Source organism: Hemitrygon akajei, chromosome 5 (genome assembly GCF_048418815.1).
Source record: "Hemitrygon akajei chromosome 5, sHemAka1.3, whole genome shotgun sequence".
In the NCBI taxonomy this organism is placed as follows: Eukaryota; Metazoa; Chordata; class Chondrichthyes; order Myliobatiformes; family Dasyatidae; genus Hemitrygon; species Hemitrygon akajei.
This window is the reverse complement of record NC_133128.1, coordinates 9,528,731-9,546,006: the sequence shown is the minus strand read 5'-3', so window position 1 is coordinate 9,546,006 and position 17,276 is coordinate 9,528,731. Positions and strand designations below refer to the sequence as shown.

The 17,276-nt window shown below is 43.1% G+C and overlaps 1 protein-coding gene across 2 annotated transcripts in view; it reads right to left on the bottom strand.

Annotated features, from left to right (window-relative positions):
- Positions 1–1,593: 1,593 nt before the first annotated feature.
- Positions 1,594–17,276, bottom strand: part of LOC140727479 (SAM domain-containing protein SAMSN-1-like) — a 163,555-nt gene continuing 147,872 nt past the window's right edge. For both annotated transcript variants that reach the window (XM_073044814.1, XM_073044816.1), the window contains 4 exons: positions 16,071–16,222; positions 14,429–14,635; positions 11,154–11,298; positions 1,594–4,677 (listed from right to left, as the gene is read on the bottom strand). In XM_073044814.1, the coding sequence (XP_072900915.1) occupies positions 4,478–4,677; positions 11,154–11,298; positions 14,429–14,635; positions 16,071–16,222 (704 nt within the window). In that variant the 3' untranslated portion in view covers positions 1,594–4,477. The remainder of the gene's footprint in view (positions 4,678–11,153; positions 11,299–14,428; positions 14,636–16,070; positions 16,223–17,276) is intronic.

Genomic DNA, 17,276 nt, shown 5'->3' with positions numbered 1-17,276 from the left:
AACTACCCTTTCCCACTTCCTTCTTCTTGTTTCTGCCCCCTTCTTCTCCAATCCTGATGAAGGGTCTCAGTCGAAACGTCGACTGTTTATTCATTTCCATCGATGCTGCCTGACCTGCTGAGTTGCTCCATGCAAATATATCCATCTTTAACTAAGCTGTATATAGTCTCCTAGGTATAAAGTTACATTAGGACAGTCTTCTTTTGATATTTCCACCCCAAGGCTAATGACCCTGCTGCATCTGGATTCTGTTCTGTGTTTTATCTGATGACTACCCAAATTCTTCCACAACAGAATTCTGTAGTCTCCCCGCCGTTGGGCCACTGTTTTCAGCTCTGGTCGTATCATTATACAAAAGATGTGGAAGCTTTACAGACGGCGCAGAGGAGAATTATCAGGATGCTTCCTGGATTAGAGAGCACATCTGATGAGACAAAGTTGAGTGGGCTAGAGCTTTTTCCTTTTGAGCAAAGGAGGACAAGAAATAACTTGATAGAGATGCACAAGATGATAAGAGGCATAGATGGAGTGGACAGCCAGAGACATTTTCCCAGGGTGGAAATGGCCAACATGAGGGGACACAATATTAAGGTGTTTGAAGGAGGGTGCAAGAAGTTGGTTTTTCAGGCAGACAGTAGTGGGTGCACGGGACGTCCTGACAATGAGTGATGGTAGAAGCAAGTACATTTAGGACATTTAAGAGACTCCTAGGAAAGCACATACCGGTAGATGAAAGAAAAATGAAGAATAACGATGTTTGTACGACATCATGAGCTGCAGGGCCTGTAGAGTGCTGTAATGTTCTGTGGTCTGTGCTCTGTGTTCTATGTTAAACAGCAAATTACTTTTATATACTTTCTCTGGGGGCAGACTGGGGATAAGGCACTCCTTTGCTCTGCTACCCTGTAGGTTACCCTTGGGCAATGCGCAGCATATGCTTAGCCTCCCCCCCCGGTCAGGGTCACGTGAAGCCATGGAAGCAGCCGGTGCTTATCACAAATCCTGGTTATGCGACCACTGTCACCAGGCAGACGAGCTCTGAAGGGTATTGATAATGGCTGGGGTCACCTGTCTTGTAAATACACTGTCTGGAAGGAGGCAATAGCAAACCACTTTTGTAGAAAAATTTGCCAAGAGTAATCACGGTCATGGGGTTATGACTGCCCACGACACATAATGATGATTCTTTCTGACAATGTGTTTGGTATATAGTACCAGCTGTCAGAAGAAACTGCAGGGCCGGATGCAATTACAATTGAAATGACATTTCAACAGCTAAATGTATAGCGAAGGTTTAGATCAGGGCTTCCCTACTTTTTTTAAGTCAAGGACCAAGGGCTCCGTGCACCCCAGGTTGAGAACCACTGGTTAAGATGGATATTGGCCATTTGCAGGCATATAGAGCTAGCTTGTTTAGGCATTTTGTTTGGTATAGAAGAGTTGGGGCAAAGGGCCTGTTTCTTTACTGTACAATACTGTATACTGTACTATAACATATCCCTCCTCATTTTACAGTATGATTGCTCTTTGGTTGACAATCTAATTAGTAAACTTTGTACATTCAAAACTCTGTTAATAATTAAAACCTTACCATGTTTTCACTGAACTTTATTCAAAGAATATAAAATATCACAACGGATTAAAGATTGAAAATATGAAATACAGCAACAGTTCAAGAAATGTTTATCATACAATCACGCCAATCTACAAGTTAGAAACAGAAAAGTCAAATAAATATTATTCCTAAAATGTTCAGTCTTAGTCTAAGACATGTTTTCTTAAGTCATTGATCACTGAAACTGTACAGAGGAATAAGGATCTCCCACAAAATAAAATTCATGCACGCACAATTGTTTTGCATATACCATTTAAGAGCTTATGAAAAAAACAATGAAGTACTAACAATCTCCTCTCTTTGATGAGGCCTAACCCACCTGCCTCTTACACTCCTTTTCCCAGAGGTGTATCCAGGTCTAACACATCTGTCTCTTGCACAGCTGTTCACAGAGGCATACCCAACTTATACAATCCATTTATGTCAGGTTCTACACACTTCATTCCTACCTTTGGTGGAAGGTCCATTTCCATGGCTGCAGAAAGTCATGAGTTCCTAAAAAATATTGTGAAAATGTTACCCTTTTACTTATGTGGAAGGAATGTTTGTGCGGGAGGGGAGGATTATAGAGTTATTGAGTCATAGAGCACTACATCATAGAAACAGGCCTTTCATGCCATGCTAAAATATTGTTTCCTGGTCCTATCGACCTGCACCCAGGCTATAGTCCTCTATACCCCTCCCATCCATGTATCTCACCAATTTTCTCTTAAATGTTGAAATCAAGCCTGCATCCACTACTTGTACTGGTAGCTCATTCCACACTCTCACCACCCTCTGTGAAGATGTTCCCCCTCATGTTCCCCTTAAGCATTTCACCTTTCAGCCTTAAGCCATGACCTCTGCCTTTAGTTTCAAGCAAACCTCAGTGGGAAAAGCCTGCTTGCAGTTACCCTATCTATTTATTTCCCTTATAATTTTGTTTGTCTCTATCAAATCTCTCCTCATGCTCCTACGCTCCAGGAAATAAAGTCCTAAACTATTCAATTTTTCCCTATAACTCAGGTCCTCAAGTCCTGGCAACATCCAGTTTGAATGATTTTATGTAGGAAAGAAGGGTTAGAATGATCTTACACATTCATTTCTCCATCTCTGTTTCATCTAGGGTATTCCACTGTCTTTACATTCATTTCCAGCAAGATCCAGGAATAAAAGATATTAGAAAACGAAGAAGTTTATACACTTTCATCTTTTCGTCTGAACACTTTTGTTTGCTTGTTGATAAAGCTTTGTTTTTTTAGGAAGAAAAAACTAACAGTCAAGAATCTGACAATCAAACAATGAAACATGTCTTCACCTTCCAACTGGCTACGAAAGTGAGGTATCTACATAACGGCCTCATCAGGCCACTAGCGAGCGGGCGAGAACAGTAACATCAAACTTTTAGTCATGCCAACAATTATTATTAATCATATCATTGCACTTATTGAGTATTTTGACTTTACAATGGTTTTCCTATTAAAAGGAAGGTTAATGGTATGGCATAATTATAAGCTTTGGAAACCTTTCCCCCCATCATCAACTTCCTCATTCCAAGACTGCACCAATTGCCCCTTCTAGCATATAGAGTTAGATATGTTGGCATAATGGGTGGTGCAGACATGGTGGGCTGAAGGACTGTTCCTATTCTGTTTCATTTGTTCTATGTGCTCTGTTCTGGTCTGCATCCAAACTGGGGATGAGATTTGCAGTTCAATTTGGAAACATGGTCACCATGTTTTGTTATGTCAAGGTGCCAGACAGGTTGTACAGATCCAGTTGCTGTCCGCTGCAAAGTAAGTGGCATATGTGGTCTGTCCAGAGGCAGGTAGCAATTCTGGTAGAGGGCTTGTCATGTCCTTCTGGGGCAGCTCACTCATCTTTGGTCCCCACCGGACACTCAGCTCTCACATATGGCTCCGTGTAGATGCTTGTATGCGACAGCGGCCACACCATGGTACATCACTTCGAGAGGTGGGCTAAAGCAGGTGAGGGTAGCTGGCAGCCCCATACCCCGGTGAGACAGGGACATGCCTATCCTAGCATGTGAAGTCAGCTTCAGCGGACTGGATGGATGAGATCAACAGTGAGATTCAACGGCCAAGCAGGGGTTTTGCAACGTTTTGTGGAGTGACAGGCAGGACAAGGCACAGAACACGTGAAAGCTCCCAGTTTGTGATGACTACTCATAGCACTAGACCCAAACTTCTGGGGCGAGAGGGGGAACTGCCCCAGTGCAATGACTTTTCTACTTCAAAAGCTCTCCTGCACCGTTCTCCTGTCATTGTCAGATGTGACGGACAAACATCATTACGAGCAAAGTAGCAGAGAATATTTTCACCCTGCAGAGCCTTGCTTTTCCACTTGCACACCCATTAAAGCTTTGGCCAATCCTCATCCTTGTGAGCAGTCACTGAGTTCCCCAATAAATAACACTTTGGGCTGTTCAATTAGTACAATTTGTACATGGGCAGCAGGTAGCGTAACACCATTACAGCACCAGCAACGGGTTCAATTCCTGCCGCCGTCCGTAAGGTGTTTGCGTATTTCCCCGCAACTGCGTGGGTTTCCTACAGGTTTCCAATTTCCTCCCACATTCCAAAGGTGGGCGTAATTGGGCAGTGCAGCTTCGTCTGGCCTGTCACTGTGCTGTACCTCTATAAAAAAAATCAGCAAATCTGTTAACAAGTTTCTGTGTTTTCCAGATATTGCATAGTGAGTCTTCAACCATGCCTGTATATGTTCACATTAAATAAAAGGGACCAGGTTTAATTCAAATGAGCTAACAGTAAGAACAAAAAAGACTTAAAGAAATCCCTCTGCATCCACTGCTGTCCATTGAATTGTTACAGGGTTTGTGCAACTTGTTTTTATCTATTGCAATCAGTTGTCAAGGGAGACATCTTCGATCATCTCTGGCACATGCTCCATTTCCAAATCCTCCTTCCCATTGTCTGAGATTTCCGAAGTGGCATAACATCCCGAGTCCCGGGGGCAATCCTTCTGTTGTGATTGCTCATTCTTGAGGTTGGACTGTTGACTCTCAGTTGTGGGATCATTTTGGTCCTCCTCTTCACTTAGGACTGTAACAACACAAAGGTATAAATTATCATTCCCTTTATTCACTTTGATCTATTTTACACAAACCACAGACACAAGAACACACCATCCAGACCGTGCTGTCTTCTTGCTAGTACCATCGGGCACAAACTCCATACACCAGAATCAGATCTAGTTTTCACCCCTCAAGCATCAGGCTGCAGAATCAGTGTGGATAACTTCACTCACCACGTACAAACAAGCTGGATGAACTCAGCAGGTCGGGCAGCATCTGTTGAAATGAGCAGTCAACGTTTCGGGCCGAGACCCTTCGTCAGGACCCTTCGTCTTGGCCCATAACGTTGACTGCTCATTTCAACCGATGCTGCCCGACCTGCTGAGTTCATCCAGCTTGTTTGTACGTGTTGATTTGACCACAGCATCTGCAGTGTACTTTGTGTTCACTCACCACAACTCTGAATCGATCCCACACTTTCAAGAACTCTATAACTCATGTTCTCAATATTTATTTTTCTCTTTTGCTTATTGGTTATTGTCAGTCTTTGTTACATATAGTTTTTTTATAAATTCTATTCTATTTTTTTATTTTCATGTAAATGTCCACAAGAAAATGAACCTTGAGGTAGTATATGTTGATATATATGGACTTTGATAATAAATTTATTTTGAAATTTAAACTTTGAAGTTAAGTTAAAGTTTAAGTTAAACTTTTAAGTTAAATACCATTTTGGCTTGAGAGTCACTTGACTGAATATTCCAAGCCCAGTGTTTGCTAATATCTATTTGGTCCTGCATCGTTCAGTGTGCTTTGAATCAGAAGTTAACCACAACCTCACTAGCCCACAGCACCACCTGGAAATGCCTAGATATTATCATCTCTAACCTCCTCATCTCTCCCCATTTCCATCAATCTCATATCTCCCAATCCCACACCACCACCTTCTGCACATTTTCTTTTCATATTCCCGAATCCCACAATCTCAACTTAACCCCACACTCGGATTCACCCCTCACATTCTCCTTATACCCCCAACTATACCAATCTAATTATCCAGTCAGTCTTGGGAAGGAGTTTTCATGAACACAAAACCTCCATTTCCTCTCTCTTCAGTTAAAAGGTTTGAGTTCAACTAATTTGTAAAGTGTCTTAGCCACAGAGAGTTTTTCTGCTTCTATACCTACCTAGACCAGTGTTATTAAATTTTAAACATGTATTGAGAGGAGATGATTGGTCTATGCTCCCCACAGGATGTTGGGTTAGATACAAACATATCGCCAATGCTAACCATAACATATCTCTTATCTGTCTACCACTACTTTCACAGAATCAGCAGTTCTTTCTTAATGAGAACATCCTGTTGTCAGTAGAACATAGTAGAGCACAGAAGAACAGGACCCTTTGGCCCATGATATTAGTTTCAGCCATGAGGCAAATTAAACTGGATATTAGCTTTAAAGGATTAGAAATTCACATGTACATTAAAACTTACAGAGAAATTTGTTGTTTGTGTCAAATCAAATCAGCGAGGCTTGTGCTGAGCAATCTGTAGGTGATGTCACCCTTCCAGCACCAACATACACACTCACAACTCACTAACCTGTACACCTTTGGAATGTGGGAGGAAACCTGAACACCCCGAGTGGTCACTGGGAGAACTTACAAATTCCTTACAGACAGCGGCAGAACTGAATCCAAGTCTGTGATCCTTGCCGCTGTAATAGTGTTACACTAACTGCTACACCATCCCTTATTTCTCTACTAATCTCCCTTCCATGGTCCAGATCCTTTCACTGCTTACCTGTCTAAGTGCCTTCTCAATGCCATTCCATTGCCTCTTTCCTCTACCACCAGCCAACTATTTCTGTTTCTGTAAAATCTTACCATGCACATCTTCTTTATATTTTCCCCCTCTCACCTTAAAGCTATATGCTCTAGTCCTGGAAATTTCTACCCTGGAAAAATTCTCTGACTATCTACCTGATCTTTGATTGGAGCACTGCTCAGAGGCAGCAGAAGCATTCCCGTGGAGGTCCAGTGAAGAGCTTTAAAAAGTCAGTTTCCATAAAAGAGGGGTACCATCCAGAGGAGCAGTCGTTGTGGGAGTGGTCTGAGTCAGAGTGGTAAGGCTTTGGCTCAACAGGCTTCAGCAAGAACAGGCCGAGGAAAGGTGAGTAGGTAAGTTCATTCCTTATTTCTTATTTCTATTTTTCTTCCTTAAATCTTGAGAGAATAAGGGCTATTCTACAGAGCCAGTGTTCTGTTCTGGATCTCAGGTGTGGGATTTCTGGGCAGCTACCAGCCTCCCTAATGGCCACATCTGCACGAAGTGCATGGAGATGCAACTCCTTAGAGACGTGTTAAGGAACTGGAGCTGCAGATAGATGACCTTCGGCTTGTTAGGGAAAGTGAAGAGATGTTAGACAAGAACTACAGGGAAGTAGTCACCCCAAGTCTACAGGAGACAGATAACTGGACGACTGTCAGGAGAGAGAAGGGAGAATATCAGATAGTGGAGAGTACCCCCGTGCCTATAAGTACTCCATTTTCAGTACTGTTGGGGGGGAGCCACCTACCTGGAGGAAGTAACAGCCGTGCCTCTGGCACAGAGACTGGCCCTGTGGCTCAGAAGGGTAGGGAAAGGAAGAGGATGGCAGCAGTGATAGGGGACTCTATAGTTAGGGGACGGATAGCTAATTCTGTGGATGTGAAAAGGAAACACGGATGGTAGATTGCCTCCCAGGTGCTAGCATCCACAATATTCTGAAAAGGGAAGGTGAGCAGCCAGTAGTCATGGTACATATTGGTACCAATGATGTTGATAGAAAAATGGAGGAGGTCCAGAAAACAGACTACAGGGAGTTAGGAAGGCAGCTGAGAAACAGGACCTCAAAGGTAGTAATCTCAGGATTACTGCCTGTGCCACGCTACAGTGAGTATAGGAATAGAATGAGATGGCAGATAAATGCGTGGCTAAAGAATTGGAGCAGTGGGGAGAGATTTAGATTTCTGGATCAGTGGGACCTGCGCAGGTTTGACCTGTATAACAGGGATGGATTGCACTTGAATCCGAGGGGGACCAATATGCTTGCAAGCAGGTTTACTCAAGCTGTTGGGAGCGGTTTAAGCTAATATGGCAGGGGAATGGGAACCAGGATGATAGAGATGAGGATGAGCCTGCAGGTTTACAAGTAGATGATAGGTGAAATGTGAGTATAAGGAAGGACAAGCCAATTGGGTACAAAGGCAGACAGAGCAAAGAGTTAAATTGTACCAGAGAGGCAAAATTCAAAAGGGCAAAGAACACAGGAGTGAAGGTGCGGTATTTAAATGCAGGTAGCATTCGGAATAAGTTGGACAAATTTGTGTCGCAATTAGAGATTGGTCGCTATGACGTTGTGGGCATCACTGAGTCGTGGCTGAAAGAAGGCCATAGTTAACATCAAAGGATATACTTTGTATTGAAAGGACAGGCAGGAAGGCATAGGCGGTGGTGTGGCTCTGCTGGTAAGAGATGGAATTACATCTTTAGAGAGAGGTGACATAGGGTCAGAGAATGTGGAATCTTTATGGGTGGAGTTAAGAAACTGCAAGGGTGAAAAAACCATTATGGGAATCATATATAGGCCTCCAAAAGCCAAGATGTGGGGTTGAGATTGCAAAGAGATCTGGAAAAGGTATGTAATAGGGGTAATAATATAATCGTAATTGGGACTGCAATATGCAATGGGATTCGGAAAATCAGATTGTTGTCGAATTGCAAGAGAGGAAATTTGTTGAATGTCTATGAGCTGGTTTTTTAGGGGCAGTGAAATCATACCACAGTTTGTGAGGGAGAAGTATAAGTCACATGTATCAGTATCACAATGGAATAAGGGGAATTACAGAGGCAAGAGAGAGGAGCTTGCCCAGATGGATTGGAGGGGATACGGGAGAGAACGACGGCTGAGCAGAGGTGGCTGAAGCTTTTAGATATGTCCCACAGAAGAAGATGTTCTCAAATGGCTGGGCTAGGCAAGCATGGCTGACAAGGGAAGTTAAGGAAGTTTACAGAAACAGAAGTTAAGGTGTTCCTCAGGGTCAGTGTTGGGACCACTACTTTTTACATTGTTTGCAATGATTTAGATCATGGAATTGATGGCTTTGTGGCAAAGTTTTCAGATGATTTGAAGATAGGTGGAGTGATAGGTTGGGCTGAGGAAGCAATGCAATTGCTGTAGGACTTAGACAAATTGGAAGAATGGGCATAAAAAGTGACAGATTGAGTACAGTGTTGGGAACTGTACGAGAATGCATTTGGTAAAAGGAACATAAAGCAGACTATTATCTAAATAGGGAGAAAATTCAAACATCAGAGGTACAGAGGGACTGAGGAGTCCTCATGCAAGACTTCCAGAAGGTTAGTTTACAGGTTGAGTCTGTGGTGAAGAAGGCAAATGCAATGTTGCCATTTATTTCAAGGGAAGTAGAATATAAAAGCAAGGAGATAATGCTGAGACTTTTTAAGACACTAGTCAGGCCACCCTTGGAGTATTGTCGATAGTTTTGGGCTCCTTATCTCAGAAAGGATGTATTGTCATCAGAGAGTCCAGAGGAGGTTTACAAGGATGATTCCAGGAATGAAAGGGTTAACATATAAGGACCATTTGGCAGTTTTGGGCCTGTACTGACTGGTATTTAGAAGAATGAAATCTACTGAATGTTGAAAGGACTAGATGAAGTGGATATGGAGAGGATGTTTCCTATGGTGGGGGTAGTCAGATCTAGCCTCAAAACTGAGGGAGCAATCTTTTAGATCAAAGGTAAGCAGGACATTTTTATTGGCCAGAGAGTAGTGAATCTGTGGAATGCTCTGCCAAGTGGAGGTGGAGGCCAAGTCCATGGGTATATTTAAAGCGGAAGTTGACAGTTTCCTTATTGGTCAGGGTATCAAATGGCGAGAAGGGGTTGAGTGGGACGTGGGCTTAGTCATGATGGAATGGTGAAGCAGATTCGATGGGCTAAATAGCCTAACTCTGCTCCTATATTTTATGGTATTATGGTGATCTATGACCCTCATAATTTAATTTTATAAACCTTTATCGGGAATTTCTTTAGCCAGAGGTTGGTGAATCTATGGAATTCCTTGCCACAGGCAGCTGTGGAGGCCAAGTCATTGAGTTTATTTAAGGTGAAGGTTGATAGGTTCTAGATTAGTAAGGTGTGATAGGTTATGGAGAGAAGCCAGGAGAATGGGGTTGAGAGAGAAATGGAACAGCCATGCCAAAATGTCAGAGCAGACTCGATGGGCTGAATGGCCTGATCCTGCTCCTATGTCTTATGGTCTCCTCTCAGCCCGTGTTGCTCCAAATTTCCAGCATCTGCAGTCTCTTTCCTTCCCAATTCCAACAAAAGGTCTTCATGACGGTTAACTCAGTTTTACTTCCCACAGATGCAGATTGACCTGCTGAGTAGTTCCAACATTTTCTGTTGCTTTCTCAGATATCCAGCATCTGCACTTTTGTTTTAGTTTTCAGAATCTGTTGGTTTATTGCTGGATCCAAGATTGCCACAATAGCTTAGAGGCTAACAACAAAGCTATTACAGCTCAGAGTTCAGAGTTCATTCCAGGCATCCTCTGTTAGGAGACTCTGTATATCCTTCCAGTGGAATGCATGGGTTTCCTCGCATATTAACTGGCTAGAATAATTGGTTATTGTAAATTGTCCTGTGATTAGTTTAGGATTAAATCAGGTTTGCCAGGGGTTGCAGGCTGGTATGGCTCGAAGAGGGCCTATTCTCTAAATAAAAAAGTAAAATCCAAATGGTGAAATTCCCAGCCAAATGCCTTTTCAGTGGCATGTTCAACAATCAAACTGCAGATCTAGAGAGCAGATCACCACCACCTTCTCAGGAATACCATCGACACCCTTACTAAACAAGAACCTATCAACTTCTGCTTTATATATACCCAATGACAGCCTCCACAGCTATCTGTGGCAACAAATTCCACAGATTCAGCAACCTCTAGCTAAAAAAAATCCTCCTCATCTCTGCTCTAAAGGGATATTTTTGTATCCTGAGGCTGGGCCCTCTGGCGCTAGACTCTTCCATTCTTGGAAACATCCTCTCCGTGTTCAATAATCTAAGCCAGTTGCTCCCAACCTTTTTAATGCCATGGACCAATACCATTAATAAGGGGATCTTGGACCCCAGATCTAGGCCTTTCAATGTTTGATAGGTTTCAATGAGATCACCTTTTATTCTTGTAAACTCCAGCAAACCCATAACTGGTTATGGTCCATCAACCCATAAACACTACCTTGTTATTCATTTTTATCTGCTGAATCTCTTGTGCTTCCTGGATGTACCTCATTTTATTCACAAGCCTTTACTCATCTGAGGATCATGAAGATACCTCTGTGCTAAACAGTGTATGAAGACTCATTCTTCATCCTTCACAGAGATGTACAGTTAAGCAGAAATAGCAAGAAAATCCCCCGTCTCCATTCCCATCCTTACCGTCATAGTTCTGCTGGGCAGCGGTCAGAATCTTCGACCTAAGCTCTGCATCTGTGATGTTAAGTTCAATGAGGTGACTCTCCTTGAGGTCCTTGAGGTCTTCCAGACTCTGGTAGCCATTCAGAAGGAAGGTGGAATAAAGATCCTACACAAGACAATCGGAGATAGACAGATTAGTGTCATTTGCCACACCCACATCGATACATACAGTGAAATGCAGTGGCTGTGTTGTTAGTGATGTGCTGGGGCAGCTCCCGACTATTGTCAAGCATCTGGCCCCAACAAAGCATACGTTTTCAGATTGTGGGAGGAAACTGGAGCTCCTGGAGGAAACTCTCACGGTCATGGAGACAGTGCAAAATCAATCACTGACAGTTGGCACTGTAAAGTGTTTATGCAAGCCACCACACTACCATGCAAAGACCATTATACACAAAGAGTCTACCCAACTTAAACACCCATAGATCTTTTCTTGAATGTTTCGGCTACCTTCCTAATATCTCCTCATTCGATGGTGCCAAAATCATCATTTTAATGAAAAGCCTGGCATATATCTCCACAGTGATCTCCAGTTCCAACTCCTCACCATATGTCTACAGGGCTAAAATGCCTCCTAACAAGAAAACAGTGGACGGATAGAGGAAGGTATCAGATAGGTGAATGTCCTGGTAGTGTGAAGCCCTTCATCAGGACTGGAAAGGAAGGGGAAAGTACCAGAACAAAAAGGTGAGGGGGAGGGGAAGGAGGATAGGTAGAAGGTGAAAGGTGAAGCCAGGTGATTAGAAAGGTAGAGGGCTGGAGGAGAATGAATCTGACTGTTCAGAGTTGTGTGTTTTGTGCAGATACTGGGGTTTTCAGCAATAAATGATCTGCCAGAGAATCTCAGTGCATTGAACAGTATCACTTGTGGTGGTGGGGGAGGGGAAAAGAATGCCAAGGTTTTGAGTCAAAACCTTGCATTAGGATTAAGATTGGAGAAGGGCGATAGCCAGTATGAAATGAAGATATCGCTTAAACACTTAAAAGACATTTGGACAGACACCTGAATAGGAAAGGTTTAGAGCAGGGGTTCCCAGCCTGCTGTATCAGGACCCCACTGTTAATGGTAGGGGTCCATGGGATAAAAAAGGTTGGGAACCCCTGGTTTAGGGGGATAAGATATAGATCAGAATTCGGCCATTTGGCCCATCGAGTCTGCTCTACCATTCCATCATGGCTGATTTATTGTCCCTCCCAGTCCCACTCTCCTACCTTCTGCCCATAACCTTTGATACCCTGACCAATAAGAAGGGAAAATGCAGGCAAATGGCAAAAGGGAACTTGGTCATCATGGCTGAGTTGGGACAAAGGGCCTGTTTCTATGCAGTATAGTCAAAGAGGGAAGTGGTAAGATGGGGGCTAGAGGTGTTTGAAGGGTCAACAAGCAGCAGGAGAGTAAAGGATGATGGGCAAATTGAACCAGGTAGGGGTGGAATTGGAACTGGTTCTTTATTCTCACATGTACTGAGATACCTGCTGAAGCGGTGTACTGGGTGTGGCCATTGTCGCATGCAAATGGTTACCTAGAGCCACAGGTGAGAACTGAGTCTCAGGTGTGGACCAAAGGTGCATGAGCTTCCAAGAAGGGTATGACAAGCCCTTCACCAGAGGTGTGAGCCTTCCCTGGACACCCCACACACCCCCAAACAGTGTATTGGGGTAGAGCATGGTAAAATAATAAGAGAATGCAGAATACAGCTACGGAGAAAGTGCAGGATCATAACGAGCTGGATGGTGAAGTCAGGAGTCCATGTTACTGTACCAGGGAACCATTCAATTGTCTAATAACAGTGGGGCTAGGGATGTCCTTGAGCCTGGTGGTGTGTGCTTTCAGGCATATGTATCTTCTGCCTGATGGGAGAGGGGAGAAGAAAGAATGTCTGGATGGGGGTGGACTTTGATGATACAAGCTACTTTGTGAGACAAAGTTGAATGGATAATTAGGTTAAGGAAATGGGAGGTTAATTTGTCGCTGTAAACTGTCGACAGCATAAGAAGTACCAGGAGAATTAGAGACTCAGGAGAAGATGATCGGAATAGAAAATAACTATTTTATTTACTTAGTTATACAATACAGTAACAGGCCCTTCTGCCCAATGAGCCTGCATCGCCCAATTACATCCATGCGACCGATTAACCTACTAACGCATATGTACCGTAGATTCCGGACTACAGAGCGCACCTGATTTTAAGCCGCTGGCTCTAATTTTAGAAATAAAATCATTTTTTTAATTGTAAAGGCCGCACCGGATTTTAGGCCGCACCGGATTTTCGGCCGCAGGTGTCCCACGTTGTAATATGAGATATTTACACAGAAAGATATTACACGTGAGGATTTTTTAAACTTTTAATTAAATCCATATGGTAACAAAAACAAATACATATTGCAAATGCTTTTTTTCGAACCGTGCCCGTACGCGGCTACTTTTAAATATACGTTGCGTATACTTCTTTACTGAACAACATTCCAATATCTCCTAACGACTGGTAAAAAATATATATACTGCAGCCTACCAGGAAAAGTTATTGATACCTTTAACTTAAAAGCAGAGTTCGCTCAGATCCAAAGCCACTCGCGTAATGCGCTCCCCCCCTCCGTCCCGTTTCATCGCAAACCGGCATTTTCCCACAAGACACCGCGAAACCGGGTGTGTCGTCATAGCATCCCGCGATGTAGTACAGAAAACAAATATAGTTTAAACTAAGTAGGGTAGGTAGCACAATGCTTCGAGTGTTTTCCATGTTGATGAGGGTGAGTACAAATGACTGATTTACAATAATTTAATTGTGAAAGTGCGCTTGATTTATCGTACAATTTCATTGGACCTCTGTGAACTACTCATCAATTTTATTGGTCTACTGTTACGAGGCAAAATGTTTACGAGGCGGCATGAAAAAAAATCATGCATTAGCCGCTTCGGATTATTGGCCGCAAAGTTCAAAGCTGTTCAAAATGTGGGAAAAAAGTAGCGGCTTAAAATCCGGAATCTACGGTATTTAGAATGTGGGAGAACTTGAAGAAAACCCTCCTGGTCATGGGAAGAAAGTACAAGCTCCTTTCAGATAGCGGCGGGAATCAAACCTGGGTCACTAGCACTATAATAGTGATACACTAACTGCTACACTATCATGATGTCCCAAGAAAAGGTAGAACAAAGAAAGATGGGCGTGTGACAACTGGCATGGGGACAGAACAGTCGATACCCTGCTCAATGATCTCAAAGAAACACACTGACCTTCAGCTGGATCCCCTCCAACAACTCCTGGAGAGAATCCGGGACTGGCTGCGTGCTCCTCCTGTGTGGTCGGAATTTCTTGGCTGTGTCCTCTTCATTGGGCAAGACATCCACGTAAATGAATTTGAAGTTTCCCAATCTGCCATCGAGCATTCCTGTCCAGGTGCCCATGGTTGACTTGTTGATTATTTTGATGATGTCACCCGTCTGAAAGAAATTGGCATAAGTTAACCTTTGAGCCTCAAATTCCAAGACAGGCCAACACAAGCCGAGCTAAAGGGGGCAGGTAAGCAGTGGGTAAGGATTGTCAAGAACAATCATGATCACAGAGACCATGATCGCCCGTGTCATTCAACATGGCACATAATGATGATGACGTATATAAAATTCTGGAAGGCATAGATAGAATAGACAGTGTTTTTCCAAGAATAAAAATAATGAACACTAGAGAACATGCATGATCACTTACATCATACAACACGGCACATAATTATGATGATGACCCAAAGGAAATCTTCACAGTCATAAAACACAGAACATAAAACATAGAACAGAACATAGACAGTAGAACATAGAAAATAGAATATAGAACATTAAACATGGAACATAGACAATACAACATAGAGAATAGAACTTAGAACTTAGAAAATAGACCACAGAACAATAGAGGACAGGAACAGCCCTTCATCTTGTGTGTCTGTACTGAACACGATGCTAAATTAAACTTAATCTTTTCTGCCTGTACCTGTTCCATATTCCTCCAGTTCCTGCATGTTCATACACCTATGTAAGAGCCTCTTAAACACCTCTATAATATCTGCTTCCAACACTACCCCTTCAGTCTGTTCTGGTACCCATCACTCTCTGTGTAAATATACTTGCCCTACATCCCCTGCAAATGTATGTTATCTACCTGGGGGGGAAAATGACTGTTCATATTCCTTATCTGTTCCTCATGATATTATACATTTCTGTCAGGTTTTCCTTCAGCATCTGTCACTCCAGAGTAAACAACTAAAGTTTGTCCAACCTCTCCTTATAACACATTCTCTAATCCAGGTAGCATCCTGGTTACAGGGAGAACATGCAAACTCCACACGGACAGCACTAGTGGTTCCAAATGAACCCACTTCACTGGTGCTATCCCATTGTTTTTATTTATTTAGAGTTACAGTACAGTAACAGGCCCTTCTGGCCCAACGAGCCTGTGCCACACAATTACACCCATGTGACTAATTAACCTACTGACTCGTATGTCTTTGGACTGTGGGAGAAAACTGGAGCAACTGGAGGAAACCCACATGGTCATAGGCAGAATGTACAAACTCCTTACAGACAGTGGTGAGGTTCAACTTGGGTCACTGGCACTGTAGATAGCATTACGCTAACCACTACGCTACAATGCCGTACATAAAAATTAGTGTAAGTAAGTAAATAAATAAACAAAGAGAAATTTGCAGAAGTGTCGAAGAGGAGTATCAAGCTGGCATTCATGGGTTCATGGACCATTCAGAAATCTGATGGCAGAGGGGAAGAAGCTGTTCCCAAAACGTTGAATGTGTGTCTTCAGGCTCCTGTACCTCCTCCTGGATGGTGGCAGTGAGAAGAGCGTATGTCCAAGAAACAACCAATATCTCCTTACCTTGAGCTTCAGTGAGTCTGTATCATAGGGACTTGGTGTGAAGTCTGTGTGTACCCGAGCTCGGCCACAGAATGGGCCAGTGTAGGGCACCTCCTCATCCACCCTGAAACTGTCTCGGTTGCGTGTTCCATCCGAGGCACCTGCCAGGCCACCTGTTTAAGAGATAAATCTGCATTTAGGCTCCTGAAAGCAACCAGATGCGCAGCTCCCTCCACCTCCCTAGTTACTGGAGGCATCAGGGAAACGGCCGATCGGAGGTCTAGATCAAAGACAGACTCTCGTGGAGTTAGAGGACTGAATGTGCATGAGTGGGAGCGAGGAACAAGGCTTGTTTTAGAGGTTTTAATTTAATAATAGCAATAACTTATTTATAGAGCACATTTCATACAGTCAAAGCAGATCAAAGTGCTTTACAATAGGATAAAGTTGAAGAGAAAGTGGTGAATCTGTGGAACTGGTTGCACAGGCGGCTGTGGAGGTCAAGTCACTGAGTATATTTAAGACTGAGGTTGACAGATTCTTGAATAGTCAGTGCAAGAAAGGATAGAGGGGGAAGGCAGAAGATTGGAGCTGAGAGGGAAAATGGATCAGCCATGACAAAATGGAGCAGCAGACATGATGGGCCAAATGGCCTAATTCTGCTCCTACTGTGTATCTTACAGTCTTATGAATGCCCGTGTTTGGGTGCAGTCTTTCATTCATTCTATTATGATTATTGTTCTTGTGGACTTATTGAGTATGCCCACAAGAAAATGAATCTCAGGGTTGTATATGGTGACATATGCAGGTACTTTGATAATAAATATGCTTTGAACTTTTTAAGGAATTGTGTGTTGTGGCAATCTGTCCTTGCATAGTAATGTCAGCGAGTCTGAGCGATGCTCTCACACAGAAAACTAATGTATCCCCTTGTCTTTTGGCTGGATGGGCCAAAGGGCCTGATCTGTCCTGTGGTGCTTTATGACCCTACGTCTTTAATGGATTTCATTCTTACATTCATAGTCAACGCATTAAGTTGTGTCAATTACACAACAAAATGGTGCAGGAGTTCAGCAGGTCAGACTACATCTATGGAAATGAACAAACAGTCGACATTTCATACTGAGTCCTTTCTTCTGCATTGGAAAAAAAGGGGATGACACCAGAATAAAAAGGTGAATGGAGGGAAAGGAGGCTAGCTAGAAGGTGATAGGTGAAGCCGGGTGG